This window comes from Drosophila takahashii, chromosome 3L (assembly GCF_030179915.1).
Source record: "Drosophila takahashii strain IR98-3 E-12201 chromosome 3L, DtakHiC1v2, whole genome shotgun sequence".
In the NCBI taxonomy this organism is placed as follows: domain Eukaryota; kingdom Metazoa; phylum Arthropoda; class Insecta; order Diptera; family Drosophilidae; genus Drosophila; species Drosophila takahashii.
In genome coordinates this window covers 17,054,501-17,074,629 of record NC_091680.1, presented here as the reverse complement: position 1 = coordinate 17,074,629, position 20,129 = coordinate 17,054,501, and the positions used below count along the sequence as shown (strand labels likewise).

General features: G+C 35.7%; 1 protein-coding gene across 2 annotated transcripts in view; it reads left to right on the top strand.

The window, feature by feature from the left end:
- The first annotated feature begins 5,192 nt into the window (after window positions 1-5,192).
- Window positions 5,193-20,129, top strand: part of LOC123002982 (uncharacterized) — a 38,460-nt gene continuing 23,523 nt past the window's right edge. Inside the window, exons 1-2 of one of the 2 annotated variants that reach the window (XM_070214915.1) lie at window positions 5,193-5,742; window positions 6,048-6,270. In XM_070214915.1, the coding sequence (XP_070071016.1) occupies window positions 5,211-5,742; window positions 6,048-6,085 (570 nt within the window). In that variant the 5' untranslated portion in view covers window positions 5,193-5,210 and the 3' untranslated portion in view covers window positions 6,086-6,270. Of the gene's footprint in view, window positions 5,743-6,047; window positions 6,271-20,129 lie in introns of those variants that run through there. The other variant, XM_070214916.1, reaches the window with a different exon arrangement.

Below are 20,129 nucleotides of genomic sequence, written 5' to 3'. Positions count from 1 at the left end.
TTTTAATATTTCCAATTTATATACCGATTTCAAAATATTATTTTTAATGAAAATATTATTTTTAATGAAAATATTATTTTTCGCAGTGCTTGAGAGTGCAGCATTTGTGGCAAATGCTGATTGCAGGCTCATTATCTCGGTATCCACTGACACGTAACTTTAGGAGTTGTATCTGTATCTGCATCTTGGGTTTTTGATGGCGATGCTCGAAATGAAAATTCGGTGGCTTAAAGCTAGGGGCAAAACATTTGGCCTAATGTATGCAAACTTTTTCGGTTTCTCCGCTAAGCTAATATGGGTTAAAGTGTCCTGTCTGTGTCCTAAACAAACGTCCAAAGGACCGCTAGCCAAACAATGGAGAGAAGGAAGGACCAAGTTCTCGTTCTCATTGTTTGCTTGTTGCTTATTTCCTTTTATTTCCTGCCTTCAGTTCGCGTTTCCAGCTTGGTAATTTACATCTAAATGGAATGATGGGCGTTGGAGCGCTTGCTCTTTAAACACACATGACTCTAGGTTTTTTTTGGGGCTAAGGGGGTGATAGTCAGATGTCGTGGCTTTTTTTATTGTTAATCTTAGTTTTCTCTGAAATTGAAATTATTCAACTAAAATATTAAACATTAAATGGATTTTAATGGGTTTCTTAAATCTTAAAACTAAAATCATATTTATCTACCATTTAATAATTTACCAATTAATTGAGCTATTATAAAAAATTTTGCAAGAAAAGATAAACCTCTTAAAGAAATGACTCAATATTCCAAGCAATTTCATTAGTTCTGTGACATTCCTAAACTGACAGAATTTCGTATTTGTATGCATACATAATCCCACAGACAGATTTGCCGCATCCTGACTCAAATTTATGATCGGGTGTCATTGGGCCCGCATTATTGTTAATTATTTGGGACGGACGTAATTCGCAGGGTCACGCCCTCTCACGAATCGGATGATGACTGTGCCTGACATTTCCCAGTGTCAAATGCAAATGGAATTTGCATTTGAATGACTTCGCTCACCTCAGTGCAAAGTTATGCAACTCAATTTGAATGTTGCACGTCGAGTGGCGAGTCCTTGGCGAAATTCCATAGTATATGCCACATCCTAGATTACGGGTTAACTGTTTATAATGCACTGGCACTCAGAGTCTATGCTAATTAGGTGTGCATAATTGAAAAATTAAATATGCAAATGGAAAACGCTTTTTGTTTACTCGAACTGCAACTCTTTTTGTTGATGGAGCATAATCGAAATTCAGTCGAAATGCAGTTGAATCCATAAATAATTTGCCATAAACAATTTATAAATGAAATTTATCTCAGGGAAAACTTTAAAAGAGACACACACAGATTGTCGCTATCTTTGTCCCGGCAGTTTATTGTCCCCATAATTTAAAGCGATTTAATCTGCCCGCCTCCGCTGTCTCGTTCACAATGGAAACCAATTAAGTTCTGTCACATCATTTTAATGAAATTAAAATAAAATCAGTGCGAATAAATAGGCCCATGATGGATGCCTGAAAACCGCAGGCTTTGCTTTGTCTCAAGGCTGAAAATTCTGCTACCGACGGTTTTAAAATTCAGGGCATGTCCGCCGGCGTCTGACAAGCCCACTCAGCCACACCCCCCCAAAAAAATAAAAAAACGGAGCCCACCCACTTTCACCCACTGACTGACTGACTACATGAACAAGGTGCTGCCTGTTTGCTTGCGGCTTCAGCTGCTGCATGAATCCTTAAGTGACTATGAACCAAAAGCAAAAAAAATAAGAAAAATGAGAAAAAATGCGGGGGAAAAAAATAAAATGAACAACAAGATAAAACGGGTAACTGAAACGGATGCCCGGGCGAAAGTAGACAAAACGCTTAGTCTACTCAATCCTCTGGAAAATTCAAAAGAACGCAACGCCCATTTCTTGTTTGCTTTTGCCACTGTGTGAAGGTCGAAGGCGTGGTGACGTCGAGCTGGGAAAAAAATTGCCAACTAAGTGTTGAGCATAATAATGAGAATGGAAAATGGAAAACAGACGCACTAACAGCAGGCGGTAAAAGAATATTCCTGAAATAGTTGAAACATAGCCTACAATCCATAAATAAATAAATACAAAAATATTTCTTTCCAATCTAAATTATTTATAATCGACAAGTCAAGAGTAATCTACCTTAAAGTTCAAGGAGATAATAAATAGGTAGTATAATCCTATTCATTATTTTTGTTAAATAATTATTTGTTGTGTTTTAAATTCATTTTATTTTCAAAATTAGAAAATTATAATTAACAAATTTTAAAAAATTCTTTAAATATTTTATGTTCTAAATCCAGCTTTTTAAGCTTATTTATCCGCAATTGTATTCAAGACAGCTCATATATGTACATCTGAACGCCCGCTGTGATTCTGTTTGTATTTTCACAGTTTATCCTCGTCCAACTTTTACTTTATGCCAGCTGTGTGTTTGTTTTAAATAAATTATGTCTGACTACGAGCTTTATTTAACTTCATCATGTTAACGAGTCGGCTTACTCGGAGAACTACTTCTCTTTACGTGACACATATTCTGATTGCATATTCAAATGCGTTAACCGACATGCAAATTCATTTCCTGTACTTGGCTCCCCAGGCAATTAGTCGGCCACTTTGGTGCAATTGGCTAAATTACAAGCGGCTCGATTTAATTTTTGCCATTTTGATATTCTCTTATTTGTGTGAGCGAAGCTCTCGGCCACAGGAAGTCATTGCCATTGTCATTGGGGTTTTTTGTGGCCTGATGGTGTCTGCCTGGCAGTCAAGTGAATTAGCATAAATTATTGGCCTTGCCGTTGGGAAATTGGCCTCGCTTTGGGCTGCTGGAATATTTTGTCTAAATGGAAATTTAATGTTTCTTGCAAAGGACATTTAAATTTGATACTAAAGTTGATTTAAGTAAATCAAGTGATTTTCACTGAAATAAATTGACCTATCAATCTGAATATTTCAATAGGATTATTTACAAAATAAATTATGATAATTTTTAGTGTTTTATTACAAATATAAATGTAGTTCCAAACTAATTTGTCATTTTACTGTTCAGATCGTAAAATTACTTTATCGTTGGCTTAAGCTTAAGGATTATCATTGATCTGCGCTAATTTCCCGGCAATAATCGCAGCAATTAAATTTACGACCGTCTTTGCAGGATATCAACAAAACGCTTCGGCAAGCTTCAAATTTTTATTACCCCATTTCTTACCCCAAAGCCCAGCGCCAATAACGAAGCCATAAAATAGGGCGTAGCACACTTCTTCATAAGCATAAATCAAATTACATACATAAACTAAAGGAGGTGGAAGAAAGTCAGCCATCTGCACAGCTGCCATTAAATGTTACGCATACGCAATGTTAACACTTTATAAACGCATTAGCGTCCATCCGACATCTTGAAAAGGGGAAAATATTGTATATTTTAGTGCGGGTCCTGGATCCCATATTAAAATACAATTTTCAACTTGAGCGACAGAAAAATTGGAAACATGGAATATGGAAAAAGGAAAAAAAAACAAGAAAGGAAACTAACTTCGGCCAGCCGAAGCTTTTATACCCTTGCAGATAAAGTAATGCTCACTCGGTGCAGTTCCAGGGATTCCAGATTCAGCGTTTCTATTTTTGAATTTTGTTTTTAAAGAGTCAAGAATTAAAACGCCTACTTCCTACAAAGTAACAATGAATTTTCTTATATATCTTTGAATATTCCTATGGGAGCCTTAAGATATAGTGGTCCGATTCGGCTCGCTCCGACATATGTACTACCTGCAATAGAAAGAAGACTTTCGGGAAAGTTTCATCGCGATAGCTTTAAAACTGAGAGACTAGTTCGCATAGAAACGGACAGACGGACAGACGGACAGACAGACAGACGGACAGACGGACATGGCTAGATAGACTCGGCTATTGGTCCTGATCAAGAATATATATACTTTATGTGGTCGGAAACGTCTCCTTCACTGCGTTGCAAACATCTGACTGAAATTATAATACCCTCTACAAGGGTATAACAAACACAGGCTGGCAAAATATTTATGAGCCAAGGAGGAAAAGGACCTCCCTGACCATTGTCAGCCATAAATCATGCGATTATTGGTCGAAAACACGTGGCCAAATAAAGCTAATAAACGGTGTGACTCGAAACTATAAGAGAGGTTTCTGTGAAAATAAAGCTAAAATAAATAAAAAATTTGTTTTAAATTTGATAATTATTTACAGTGTTATTGTTAGTGAAATTCATTCATAGTTTTACTATTTAAACTTACAAAATCAATTTAGCAACATAAAATGATTATTTCTTTCAGTTACTATTAAATAAAATGGTGTGCCTATTATTTATTTAACCGATATTTTTGGTATTTTTACTATTATTAAAATCTTAGTGTTGAAACGCACTGTATCCACGTGGCAACGAGTTCTTATAAATGGCTGTGCCGCGCCCATAAGGCGCAGGACATTAAACTCAATGAGTTGAAATTATTTGCAGCTGAAGGTCAACTAAATGCGGACTGAATAAATGGCGGGGGAATCTGGGCAAAAAGTGGCTGGAGCTCTAGAGGAGTAACCATGCTTCGATGGGCCTTGTGGGTGTGGCTGCTCGCTCGGGCGCCATTAAAGACAACTTCCGCAAACAATAAATTTTGCTTACCAAAGAAAACTGGGCTGCCTGATGGCGAAACGGAACCCAAAATGGTTTGGTGGATGCTAAGAGCTTAAGCGCTATTTTTTATACAGAAATATATATGCTAGAATTTCGGGTTTTTTTTCATCCGCCAAGCGAAGTGGTGCCGATTAAACTGTTATACATTTTGGTGTTTTTGCCAGAGTCTCGCGGTTTTTTTGCTCCATTTTTTTGGATGGCTAAATGTGCACGGCTGCGTTAATTTGTATGGATTATTTATGGTGGCCGCTGCCGTTTCTGCGGCTGGCAGCAAATGAGGCCACAAAGGAAGTGAAGCTGGCAGAACTCGAGTTCGCGCGGGGAAACCCGGATGAGCTGCAAGTTTTCAAAAGTTTGCAGCCTCACGAGTGCCAGGCAAAATTTATGGTGCTGTTTTCAAAGTTGGCAGAGCATCGCCAATGTTTCACCTCGTATACATTTAATTTCCCTGACTGTACAAAATCAATTACCAAGAAATGAAGCCACAAGTTCGACATCAAATCGATGGCAGTTTGATTTACTTCTCCGAACGAAGATGTTGCTAGTTCTTGTGTTTTTTCAAATTATAAGTTTTACTTATGGAGAGTTTCATGGTATGGAAGAGTCCACAAAATTATTTCTCAACTGCGAGGAAGTGCATAAAGATGACGCACCAAATTATGCCAACAATTTCCAATGCCTCATGGAACATTATAATTTAACTGAAACCCTTGAGGATGTTATGTGGAAAATGAATCAAATTCAGCAGCTTTTGGATCAAATTTCCGATGATCAGAAATATAAACCTTCGCCCTTTAAAAATATAGATGACATTTTGGAGGTGCCGATTGAGATTTCCCAACAAAATTGCCAAACAAAGCGACAAATTCTGCAAGCCATACGCCGAAAACTGGAATGGTATAATGTGATGAACGATAAGAAAACTACGCTTTTTGCCTGGCCCTCGAATTCCGATGTACATAAGGCTGCGATTTCCAGTCTTTATTCAAAAACATATCTGAGTGGCGATTACACAAGAGTTTTGAACGGAATCCGATGTCTGCTGGCAAAAGCCATCCGAAATACAGGTAATAAATTAAGCTTTTAACCTTTTGTTGGCTCAATTGATTGCGACAATTAAAAAGGCAGAACAGTGGTGACAGGTGCGAAAAGTGGCCGGAGGGGCAGGGCGACTGCATTTAAATTGTAAATAAATATGTAAGCATCTCGCCGCACAATGGCACGCAATCAGCAAGCCCGAAGCGAAACTCTATCACAGAGGTGACTGATGCACTGCGAAAAATATTCCATCTAACCACTGCTTAATTATTTATAATTTTGGGTTATTTAATTAATGATTTAATAGGTTTAATATATGTTTATATTGTTACAGAATCCTCAACAAGTGCCAAAGGAAAAATTTATATATAAACATTGAAAATTTTTCAAGAAAACGGTTTTTTTTTCTATTTGAAAATAATCCTAAAAATGTATGAAGAAAAAGAATTGGAATTATAAGAATTGTGAAGAATTATTGTAGAGACTGTTTTCATTGTTTTCAAAAAATATAAAGTTTTTGTTATCTCAAAATAAATAATTCAACCTTATTTTAAAAATCTATGCAGTTGTTAATTTCCCAAATTAAGCTTTCTATCTTTGGGGTCTTGTATCTTTTTTCAGTGTTTGACACAACCTGCTGTGCTGGCATAAAAACTTGTGGTCACATGTGTGTGAAGCCCCCTTTTCCCTTTCGACCAACAGTTTGGCCTCGTTTTTAAATTGAAATCTCAGCAGCCAACGCTGGACATTCTCTTTCCCCGCGGACAGCGAAAGGGAGAAAGTTGTATCTGCATTTCTCCTGTCCTTGGTGTGCTTTAAATAATTGCTTAGAAGCCGAGGCAGCACACACACTCGTAACAATAATAACCGCCCAAGCACTCCGACTATGATAATAATAGCAAATAGAACCTGCCGCAGATGGAGCTGCCACTCGGTCAGCCCCCTTTATCCCACATAAGCCTTTGCCTTATGACCCCTACTGCAAATGCATTTCACTTACTATATATCTACGGTAGAGTAATAGTGGAGAAGGTCTAGAGAGTGTGGGCGTATGTGTGTCTATGGTCGCTTTTAATGTGCCATATAAAATAATTTAATGACCAGCCAGAGACGAGGGCGTCTCCTCCTGGTAATGAGCAAAACGATTGGGGCCACTAAAGCGTGTGGCTGTAAATGATAATAGTGGCGTATTATGGTTCAGATAGCCGTGACAAATGCCCTGGCTGCACTTTAATTGGTAAACGTATTCAGTCTAAATAGTCAAATATATAAAAATAAACTTTTATATCTATAGATATTTGCGATTTTAAAAGGAGTAATAATACCAATGAGGTTCAAATGGAGGGATAACTTAATTATTGTCATTTCTAATAGCCGAATTTATTTTTAAAAGATGAAACATTGCACTCCAAAAACTCCAGTTATAGTAAAACAATAATAAAAATCCATAGATAAGTCAAATTTATTATTTTAATTTATCAAATATTTCCTAAAATGTGACTTTTTATTTAATTAATATCTGCCTTTAATGCAAAAACCTTCCCCTTTTTTATTTTCTGACTTTAAATTTATATTTTTAAACTTTTCCCCAAGCATTTTTTAAGCCTAATCTGCAGAATTTTACCCATCGCTTGCTTAAGTCAACCGTAATTAGGTTATTCTTGGCCCGCCATAAGCAATCCCTGGACTAAATCCCCTTTTAAAGAGGCCTTAAAAAGCGGAATTAACTTCGAGTATTTTTATTTTCCTTGAATTTCTTTCGGTTTCCGAATTGTTTTGTCTCCTTCTTGGTGTGTCTCTTATTTTCTGACTTTTCCCCCATCCATTTTGCTTCCTTGGTCATTTTCTGCAAAATAGTTGCGCTTTATTTCCAGCCAACTCTGTTGCTCAAGTGACAGCTGTCCTCACCTCCGCTTCCGCTAGAATGTCAATAAAAATTCAATTACGTTTTCCGCCGAAGAAAAGTTGTCGCTGAAAATACGCTTTCTTTATGGCCCTCTGTTTCCATTTAAAATTGCCGCTCTTTGTCAAGCGGAATTTGTTTGCCATCCTGATCGATTTGTGATGCTGGGGGGAAATCGGAGAAATCAGAGACACAGGCACTTATATTTAATGGCCTAATTATGTAACCAAACGCCCACACATAAATAGGCTGAGTAAATAATCATAATCATCAGTGTTTCGGTGGGGGAGAAGAAAAAACAATAAAGTTCTCTGGGTCCAAATAAAAATAAATTGCGCTACTCGGCTTGTGCAATTTGGCGGAAATGTTTTTCTGGCTTGAACACATATGTTTATACTATTTTTTTTTCGTTTTTGGTGGTTAAATAGTTGGGCCAAGTTTATGCTGATGATGCCGAAGGTCGTTGTGCATTAAACCAAATTTTATGTTACCTTTTAGCAGGTAATATCAAAGAGCTATCCCTGTACAGTAGCTACATATATATTTTTCCCACTCTCTCACGCATAAAACTGTTATACTGGCTGTAGTGTTATACGGCAAAGGCTGCTGCATACTTCCAGGCTCTTTTGCTCGGAAAATTTCAGTCTCCCTTTGCAAGTGCTCACGTGAGGACGGAAAAACTTTTGCTCATCGCTTTTCGCCTCGCATTGGCAAGTCGCGTAAAATTCTCGTGAAAACAGGCAAACCTCAGAATTTATCCACCCCCCAGCCCCCAAGGGAAAACATCGAAATTTCTTGGGCTATCCGTATCAATCATCGACTAAAGGCTTTAGTCCTTCTGCGAATGTGTGTGATTTTTGTGTGTGAGCGCTGTGTATTTTGTTGTGCCGGCTTTAATTAGCAGCTTTTCCTTCTTCTTCCGCTGCTCTTGTGTGCGTTAGATTAATGAGGCAAAAGTGTTTTATCGTGTCGTGCGTTAAATATTTAATACAATATCAAATAAATGTTGCATAAGCCGCCTGTCATTTAGCATCTTGTGCCAAAAAATAAAAGTGTGTGCATTCTGCTTTTACCATAAGCAATTCGGACAGACAGAAAGCGGATTCCCTCCTTCGCAAACAAGTTGATCAAGTAAGTTCTGGGTATTAAATAACACAGAAATAAACATGAATGTTATTTTATATATCAAATTGCCTCTTTCAACATCTTTTATTGGACCATTCTTCCGCTAAGATATCTCCAGCATTTTCACATTTCCCAAACGCATTTAAAGCATTTTTATGGCCCATTTTTGCTTTATGTCTGGCATAAAAAATCTTTCGCCAGGTAGATAATTTTGATTTGACATTCGTGTAATTTCGTCTCTTGTACATTTTGGTTGAATTCCTTTGTTGATGGCCTGCCAGGGAATTTCGATTTGCCTGTACCCTTCATTTGTTTCCATCTGGAGATGAAAATAATGGTAGATATGCCCGCAAAATACTTTTACAGCTACAGGACTCCGGGGCCGGTTTTCATTTCAAATTGCTTACATTAAGGGGCCACCCCGAGCATCTCAACCCCCATTATAGCACCCGCATCCTCTGCCCAACGCAGAGTACGGAATTAATTGTAACCAAACGTTTTGCTGCTTGCCGCAAACTTACTTTTATCCTAGTTCATTTGCCACGCCCCTATTCCCCACGGAATGGACACACTCACACATTTAAATGGATGCACAGTGTGTTCTACACACGCACATGAACACTGAAAAAAATGCTTAAATTCTTTTATGGTAATTTTTCCCTACGTTAAGAGACTTTCGTATTTCAAGATTTTTTGGTCCTCAAAAACATCGATGTATCGGATAAACATCGATGTTTGAAAAATATCGTTAATATCGATACTGACATCGAAAATGATGCTTTAATTTAATAAATTTAAAGATACTTAAAATAAAGAATTTTGAGCTTAGTAAATAAATGGGTCACATGGAGGTTAAAATCATTAAAATACATGCTAAGTTTTAAACAGTTTTTACAGTATTTACAAATTAACACTTGTTTTTAGAGATTTCAAACATTTAAAATCAGAATTTTATATTAAGATACAACTTTTTTCGTGAATGTAGTTACACAAACACGTGCACACGTAAATGGGGAGCATAAGGAGCATGGAGCAGCATCCCCAACTAAGTAAATAATGCGTAAAACAAGTCAAGCGTTTTACAAACCCACCCATTTCACCACCCCTTTACCCGTTAAATAGGGGGTTTTCACTGCGAAACGGGGAGTTTCCCCATTTAGAAACTGTAGAAACAGTCAATTGTAAAATTGCTGCAGCCAACAAAGCGTGGCGAGGTAGCTAAGCGAGTGCTCAGAGCTTTTTACTATAGGTAGTTGCCTGATGTTGCTGATGGCAAGGATTGCAGGATTCCTGGAACAAGGATTTTTCCGGTGGCTCTGTACGTACGCAATTCATTATTATGCTGACTGGAGCAAGGAGGCAAAAAGAAGCCAGAAGCAGGAGAAAAAAATATTTGCGCACATGTGGCTAAAGTTTCCATCACTCCAGTCGGCTGCTGTTATTCTTGTTAACGCTAAAATTGTCTGTCACTTTGAGACTTCCGTCATCGGCAGGATAAAGGATGTGGAAAAAATATGAGAGGGAAATATGAGACGACCCACGTTTGAGTTGTTTTCAAATTACTCCACAGTCCTTTGTTTATGCAACAAGAGCATTTAAAAATAACATCCTTTGGTATCAGCTAGATTTATTTATAAATGTACTATATTATTTTGTGTTAAAGTGGCTTTTCTTAAAATAATGTAACCAATCGTTCAAAATATTGATCAAAGTAACCATCTATCATTTTCAGAAAGTTTATTTAGCCAATTACAACACTCACTTTAAAACTGTCATATTTTGAAAGCTACAAAACAAGCTGAAAATGTTACTTTCAAATAATGGACATATCAAACTCCTCGCAAACAAAAGAACCAGAAAACGACAAAAAAGATCAACAATTAAATAGTCCACCTGATTTTCAGCCAAAATAAAACTGTCAAAAGGAGCAAGAAGAAGCTGGAAATGTACAACAAATGCGAACAAAGAACAAATGGCACACGAAATAAAAGTTTTGTTCGCTCATTATACCCGTTACTCGTAGAGTAAAAGGGTATACTAGATTCGTGCAAAAGTATGTAACAGCTAGAAGGAAGCGTTTCCGACCCCATAAAGTATATATATTCTTGATCAGGGTCACTAGCCGAGTCGATCTAGCCATGTCCGTCTGTCCGTCTGTCCGTCTGTCCGTCTGTCCGTCTGTCCGTCTGTCTGTCCGTCTGTCTGTCTGTATGAACGCTGAGATCTCAGGAACTACAAAAGCTAGAAGGTTGAGATTTCCCACACATATTCTTTGGCTTATTACGCAGCGCAAGTTTATTTTAGCCGAGCGCCACGCCCCCTCTAACGCCCACAATCGCCCACTAACGATTTTAAAATGGGTCCTGCGCCCACATCTTTAAAGATTTCCGAGAAGTATAAATGCAATTTTGTTGTATATATTTATACCTATCGAAATGTAGAAGACATTTTTCAAATCGGACCATTCATTAAAAAGTTATACGCAATCAAAAATTATATATCTATCTCCCTCGCACTCCCTTTAGCTGAGTTACGATTATTAGTCGGGACACCAACCCGACACAGCGTTCGCACTCCCTTTAGCTGAGTGACGGGTATTAGATAGTCGGGACAACAACCCGACTATAGCGTTCTCTCTTGTTTTTGTTTTGACTTTTTTCACTTTGACCCACCAAAAAGTTTTATATTTTTTACAACGAGCCTCGAAAATTGTAAGCCATAAATCAAGGGGCGTAAACGTACCACCCCCACATGTATGGACTAACAAAAGGAAAACTTGCACAATAATTTGGTATAAACAGCAATTACTTAAAAAACTGCGAACCTTGACTTGTTTAGCCATCCAATGAAAAACTTTATTGTCAACTATTTCTCAACAGCTCCATTTGCAGTTATTTACATGAGAAGACACACATATATTGGAAAGCAGATGAATGGGAATGGGTCGCATATGTTTTCTTATTTTCTGCATACTTGCGACAGAACATTTTTGTACAAGTCTTGTAGAATTTATTTCGGACAATATGCAAAATGATACTTGCCGTCCAGTGAGCCAACTTGTGCATAACTTTTTCAGAATTTCAATAAAATAAAAAGGAATTTATGTGCAAGATTTGTTTCTGAGATTCTATGAGCCAGCTATTTGTTGGTATTTCTGTCACAATTTATTTCTTACAAAAATGTGCATTGCGATTTACGAAGATCAGACTATTTTGACTAATTTTGACATTTTTATTTATCACAACCATTTATTTTTACCGAACCCTTTTTCATTATTTTAAACATAATTTTCCTTATTATGCTCTCCACTTTCGGGTATCATCCATCTTAATCGCTTTGACTTCTTTGGGTGGTTTTCCTCCTCGTTTTTCACTTCCTTCTCTTTTCTAATAAGCCTAATGGCATTGCTGTAGCCATTATTTCAAGGAAAAGCGTACAAATATAATTTATTCCACATAAACTTGATTAAATGCCTCTCTTTTCCACTTTCTCTATTGCATTAGCATACAAAAAGGGGAAATGGAAAAAATCCTACTTAAGTTCTTTCTTTCTGAAAAAAAGTAAACTTTCCGCACACGCAGACCACATGAAAAACCCAGTAAAAGAACAAAAAGAAAACTCCTTTCGTAGATGATGATGATGGTTCTGGCTGAAATCCGCTTAGCGAAGGATACTTACATCCTGGCAACCACCACCTGCTGCAAGCCGTTCCATTGTGAACCATCTATCTATCAGGCACTTGGACGAAAACCCATTCAATCAGACATATCATCAATCATGCCAAGCATATTTCCAGCGATGCCAAAACGAATGACAACGAAAATTGTTGAACCAACAGATCGCAAATGTCGCATTCAAATCGCAAAAAGAAAATCAGCAAATCGATGCAAAAATTCCGCAAAAATTTCAATCACTCGGTTGGATGCGATTTGTGTGTGCGCGAGATGAATTGCTTTCCATATCGAGAATTTGGGTTAACAAACTCATTAGATGTTTGGCATCATTATGCAAGCAGAGAAAAAAAATCTGATCAATTTTTGCTTACAAAATATTTTAAAAGTATTTTAAAATGGAATTCTTAAAAAAATCTTTAAAAAGTTCGTAATATGATAAATTTCTGAAGATAAACTATTTATTTATTTATTTATAGAAAATGTAATTTTAAATATTTTAATATTTATATTTTGTAAGCGTTAGTTAGTTTTAATAATGTTAAAACTTAATAAAACTTATTGTATGATAATTACAATATAAAAACTAGCTCTTTAAAATTTGTTCCTGTAATTCCTACGATAGAAAATTGTTTTTCAGAAAGAACTATGTTTTTTTGAGTGCTTATACACGCACCCATTAAGTATGCGCCGTGTGGTTCCACTTCCGCGTATCGATGCCGTCACAATGACGCTCTAGCTGCTGCTGCTGCTCCATTTAGCGTGAAAAACATTTAAGCCAACAAAAGCAGATACCAAACACACGCACACACACACCCTCGCTAAGTGGCACACACACAAACACACAAGGCATTTTTTCTGATGCTTAAAAAAAAACGAAGAACTGCGGTAATGGTGAAGGTCAGCTCGTTGTTACGTTTTTTGGCCTAAGCCCATGGCCTTTTGGTGTTGTTCTTGTTGCTTCGCAGTTCGTAGTTATGTTGTTGTTGTTGTAGCTACTGCCATTGCATCCGCCCTTTCATCTTACATCTCTCTCTCGCTCTCTTCGATCATGCGCCCTTTAACCTTTCGCGTAGCACACTTTTTGTGATGCTGTCTTGGTCTGTATAACAGTTAACAATTGCAGACTTTTCTGCATTTATTTTCCTTTCTTTGCTTTTTTTTCTCAAAACTTGTGTGTGTTATGGCCCCGGGACACGGGGAAAAAAACTTTTGTTACAATTTTTTATTTTTTTGATTTAGTTATTTGCGCGTCAAATTGCCACTGGCGCCAAATGGAGAAAACACAGCGCAAAAACCACAAATAAAATTATACGTATGAGTTATGTTAGCTGGATCAACATGTATGGGATTAGGCGGTGGTCGGTGGAGTGCAGAGTGGAACTTTTGTAATTTCGTGTGGAAAAAACGAGGAACGGAAGTCTAACGAACAGGTTAAAATATTGTTCAGCCTGGTAAAAGGGAAGGCCAAAGCTATGATTACGAAAATGGATTGAAAATTAGATTGAAATATTCCTTATTACCTACCCTGAGCAATCCCTAAAGATCGAAATACTTTTAAATTTTATTAAGAAAAAATAAAGTTTTTTAACTAGATTTTATAAAACACCTAAAATATGATATGTTTATAGAGAAAATTTCATAACATTACTTTAAAAAATGTGTAATTAAATGTTAAGGAGTTTAATCCTCAAAGCTTTGAGCAAAATTAAGAAAATATGTTAGCTTTCATGAGACCACATAGTTTGAAGATAACCCCCTTTATTCTCCCGGTTTTTCCCTTTACCACCCTTCAGATGTGTTCAACCCCCGTCAAGTGACGTTCAAAAATTCCACCCAACATTGAGCATTTAGTTAGGCTGAGTAGTGCTTAACCAGCAAATCGTTTCGGTTCTCTGCACTTTTAAACTTGGAAATAATTGCCATTTTCTTCCGTAATTTGGCCCTTGCAACGAGAGAGATTTACTTACCAACTAGGGCCCTTCAATCCACTTTAATAACTCGACACTCTCTCTTCCTCTCTCTCTATCGTTTTTTTATATTATCTAACTCTGATGATCCTTTTGTCATTTTAATGTCATTTTCATAATGCGTCCCGGCACCTTCACATTTTTATTATCCACCGAGTGGCCTGGGTAAATCTCTTTATCCCACCTCATCCACCCACCCGAGGCTTTCACAAACTTTTATGACGCGCTCTTCAGATTCGCTTACGCTCACTGTGAAGCTGACAGGGCAAATGCGTATTTAATTCCACTTGTGTAGATTCTGCCACGCCCACTCCATTGGGCGAAGCAATTGTTGTTGATGCGTTAACATTAATAAATGTCAGCGCGTTTTCCGCTGCACTGCCAAAAGGACACCGACACTAAGTTTTACATATTGCATACTTTTGAGCTGTCATTAGGGAGGCAGACAGAAAAGGACATCGTGATAAAGTGGGAAAGTTACTGGCAAAAATAATGTTAAATTATACAGAAACTACTTAAACTATATTAAGATTTTAATACAAAACGCGGTTTAAAAATTTATTTTAATGTTTGAAAGATGGAAATATAATTTGGGTATGGAAAATGTCAGCTATAATGCTAAAGATATTATAAGATTGTTTTCCCTAAAATGGAAACCCTTAGAAATGTTAATTAAATGTCTTAATTTAAAAAAAAATTGACTTTAAATTTACAATATTTAGTGGGGATTACTTATGCTGATAGGGTTGAAAGAAAATAAATAAAATAAATATTTGTATTTATTTTTAAAATATTTTTCCTTTTCATAATTTAAATTTTGTAAAGGTCTAATGCTCAATTAAAGATTTTTCCCAAGTGCGAGACAAACAGATGCTGATTGTCGGAGCTTCTTAAATTAATTAGTCTCATTTTTTGTCTCGGTCAATCTCCGGACTTGCCATCCCCTTCGCAGACTTTCTCTTTGAAAAGTTGCTGACAAGTAGATTTTCGTCATGGGCCATTTTTCTTGGAGGCTATCGTGACCAAACGAAATTCCTCAGGCATTTGGCATGCTTTCCTTTTGGCCTTGGCCATAATCGGCTTATGCCAGAACAGTGCAAATTGATAAATGTTACGGAAATGAAAGGAAAATATTGGGCAGTCGTTGTCTCAATCAATCAGACTAATGATGAATTTCAATTACCTTAAATCGTCAATTAAAAAATTGAAATTGATGCACCCAAGGCAGGATGACTTTTTGATTGCCTGCCAAAGGGGGAGTAGGTAAAATCCCATTTGGCCAACTAAGCTGCAGCTTATTGTGACTAACACACACTCATGTGTTAGCCAGGATTTTCCCTCGGCTTCTGCTGGCATTTTTTGTCCTTTTTTTTCTGTGAACCTCTTGCAATTTTCATTCGAGAGCTGCAACTTTTCAATTTGCCTCTGATGGGAAATCAGAAGGGGGAAATCCAACTACATATTTGCCTTCAATTTAAGTGATGAGAACATTTCGTTTCTGCCAATTTCCTCCCTGTCCTTTCCCAAATAACTCAATTATTTATATATTTGCTTGCAGTTTGCCAAACTTTAGTCAAGCGAGATGAAAAGAGAAAGAGCTTCAGCAAATTCCGACTAAGTTTGCTTAACCGACTGATTAAGCAATTTGAAGGGAATTGGGAGGAAGCGAATTAAACTGCAAATTTTTAGTTTTATTGGGATACCTAACCTATAAACTTTTTTAAGAGAAAAATTTGATTTTATTATACATTTAAAATTAAATAAAATGATTAAATCTAATCAAATGTCTGTTTTTGAGGTTTTGTCTGTTTTTGAGGTTTTGTCTGTTCAACACAAAAATAGGTAAAAATTATATAACTGATGTACAAGTAGATTCAATTCTAAATTACATTATATAACATGCATTTGGAGCTAACCTAATAATGGGTAAAACATTTTTAACTGAAAAAGAAATCTGTGACCTGTTTTTGTCAGTTGACTAACAAAACCGTCAACAGGAAAAAATCTACCCAATAAATGCAGATGCGAAAAAGCCGCAAAACACAAAAAATACAAGAAATAAATAGAATGCGGGTCTCGATGGCACTGACATATTCTGCAATCAAATGATTGCAACTTTCAATAAAAAGGCAAACAAGAATTGCTCTGCTCCACATTCAATAGCAAACAAATGAATGCAAATGGCCAGAAGGGCAGGAAGAAAAAAAAAATACATGAAAAGACCAGTGTTCAAATGCCAGATGATGGGTCCTTCAGTGACTTTCGATATCCCTACCATCCCAATCCCACTCATGCGGATGCCTACTAAAGCAAAGTAGAAATTAAAAACACTCAAACTGTGTGTTATCCAGTCAGCCACTAGAGAACGAGATTGAAGATTGAAGATTGGCAAAGGACTAGAATCGGACCAGGATAAGTGCATAAGTCCTGCCGGGAGTCATGCAAAAAAGGGGAAGAAAAAAACCCAACCGGGGAAATCAATATTATGCAGACTGGCAGACAAGTAGATATCATCCTACCTCTCGTTCCGATGAGTGGAATGTGAGTTCAACTGTTGCACAGACACTTGCCACCGGTCGGAATTGCCACTTGACAAATTTCCACACCGCCGCCGCCCTTCCTACCTCCATCCATCACGAAACTTTTCCGGGAACTTGGTCCGGCATGAAAATCACCCAAACATATAGGGCAGAAAAGTTTTTCCTTCCTCGGAACTACAGAACTACGGAGCTTGACCATTTCACATGGCTAATCGTCAAATACCAGGGACATGCGATCTCGATTTCCCGACATGTCTCTCTCATTAAAAAGTAAAATAAACAAGCGTAAAAAACTTTTCCGAATCAAATGTGAACTGCAATGCTAAAAGCAACAGCCAAAAACAGTGCGGCAAAATAAAAAAAAACTATATAGAGAAAAACCACTTGAGAAAGCAGCAAAAGTTTTCCATTTATAACGAGCTCAGGCTCTCCAGTGGATTTCAGAGGGCAGAGTTCAGGGGGCAGGGACTGAATGGATGGCCTGACTGCTGTACAAATAGAAACAGCACCGACTGCCGGGCTTAGTCATAAGCGAGAGTTGAGCGCGAGTTTTTACCAGGGCATACATACATGTGCACAGAGAGAAACGAGGATCTTAAATGCCGAAATCCCTTCTTGAAAAATCATTAATTAACTGTAGTAAATTCTATATGATATGTTAAAGTGTCACACTCTTAATGTGACCAAACCTGTAATCTTTCATATTAAAGTGACCAAATATCCAGTATTTAAACTCCAACCATTTTTTAATTAATTGTTTTCGTTTCCAAAAATTATTAAATATTTTTTTGGAAAGGAATATTTTAATTTATTATTAAATATCAAATAAAAACACCTCTTAACGAGGTAAAAAACTAGTGACGATCGCACCTTCAACATACAAAAGTTCTGATATCAACATTTGTGACGAAAAATTATTACACTCGTCATTAAATAGACTTTCTAATATTTTTTATTCGGCCCGCCCTAGCAGACTATTCCAGCCTTTTTCCCTTCACAGGCATTTTCTATTGCAGCGTGCCGAATAAAAAAATATTAGAAAGTCTATTTAATGACGAGTGTAATAATTTTTCGTCACAAATGTTGATATCAGAACTTTTGTATGTTGAAGGTGCGATCGTCACTAGTTTTTTACCTCGTTAAGAGGTGTTTTTATTTGATATCAGAAGTTTTTGTTTGTTTACATTTGCTCTCATAGGAGCTAATATATACATTTAAATTTAAATTGGTCAATCATAATTTGTAAGCCATTGTATTTAAACAAATTAAGTTAAAAAGGCGTTTAAGTATTTCAAAATACCTTTTAAACGAGGTATAGCACATGTCGGTACCTTTAGTAGTGTAGAACTTACAAACTAACGAAATTTAGCTATTTTTAGCTTTTTCCCGCTAAAGTAGCGGCTTTTTCCAAAAGTCGTAGAACAAAAGATTCCTATATGGAAGTCTTAAGTGCAAATTTACTGATTCCATGACCCTAAAATACAGTTCGGATACCCTCCCACAAAATTCAATACTCAGGGAGCGTTAATTGTTCGAGCTGGCAACAGTGGCTATTTTCGTATAAAAATAACTTTTAAACGTGACTTTTTACAGTAATGTGTTATATACCAAAATTTAAGGAATCTCAAGGGCTACACAGTTTAAGGTTTTAAAGAAAATCGTTAGAGCCGTTTTTGAGAAAAATAAAAAAAGCTAAAAAAAAAAGGTTTAAAAAATTGTCTTTTGTTCATATTTTTTTAACTATTACATTTACACAAATTGCATATAGAAGGCGTTTATAGCATTTCAAAATACCTTTCAAACGAGATGCAGCACAAGTCTGTAGCTTTAGTAGTATAGAAGTTACGGCTTTCCAAATTTTAGCTATTTATAGCTGTTTTCCCGCTAAACTAGCGAGTTTTTCCAAAAGTGGTAGAAGAAAAGTTTTTTATATCGATGTGATGAACGTCATATCAAATTTTCAAAACTTAAAAAATCATTTGATTTTATTTCAAATCATTTGAATTGATTTGATTTGATTTGAATCATGATTTGATTGATTTGATTTGATTTGAATCATGATTTGAAATCAAATGAATCATGATTTGAAATCAAATCAATTCAAATCAAATCAAATCAATGATTTCAAATCATGATTCAAATCAAATCAAATTTGATTTTATTTCAAATCATTTGAATTGATTTGATTTGATTTGAATCATGATTTGAAATCAAATGAATCATGATTTGAAATCAAATGATTTGAAATCAAATCAATGATTCAATGATTTCAAATCATAATTCAAATCAAATCAAATTTGATTTCAAATCATGATTCAAATTAATTTCAAATTTCATATCATGATTCAAATAAAATCAAATTCAAATCATGATTCAAATCAATTGAATTTGATTTGAATTGATTTGATTTTAAATCATTTGATTTATTTGAATCATGATTCAAATCATTTGATTTTATTTCAAATCATTTGAATTTGATTTAAATCATGATTTGAAATCAAATGAATCAATCAAATCATGATTCATTTGATTTCAAATCATGATTCAAATAAAATCAAATTCAAATCATGATTCAAATCAATTGAATTTGATTTGAATTGATTTGATTTCAAATCATTTGATTGATTCATTTGATTTTAAATCATGATTCATGATTTTGAATCATGATTTGAAATCAAATTTGAATCATGATTCAAATCATTTGATTTTATTTCAAATCATTTGATTTGATTTGATTTGATTCATGATTCAATGATTTCAAATCATGATTCAAATCAAATCATGATTCAAATCATGATTCAAATTAATTGAATTGATTTGATTTCAAATCATTTGATTGATTTGAATCATGATTCAAATCATTTGATTTTATTTCAAATCATTTGAATTGATTTGATTTGATTTGAATCATGATTTGAAATCAAATGAATCATGATTTGAATTCAAATGATTTGAAATCATATCAATGATTCAATGATTTCAAATCATAATTCAAATCAAATCAAATTTGATTTCAAATCATGATTCAAATAAAATCAAATTCAAATCATGATTCAAATCAATTGATTTTGATTTGAATTGATTTGATTTCAAATCATTTGATTGATTTGAATCATGATTCAAATTGATTTTATTTCAAATCATTTGAATTTGATTTGAATCATGAGATTCATTTGATTTCAAATCATGATTCAAATCAAATTCAAA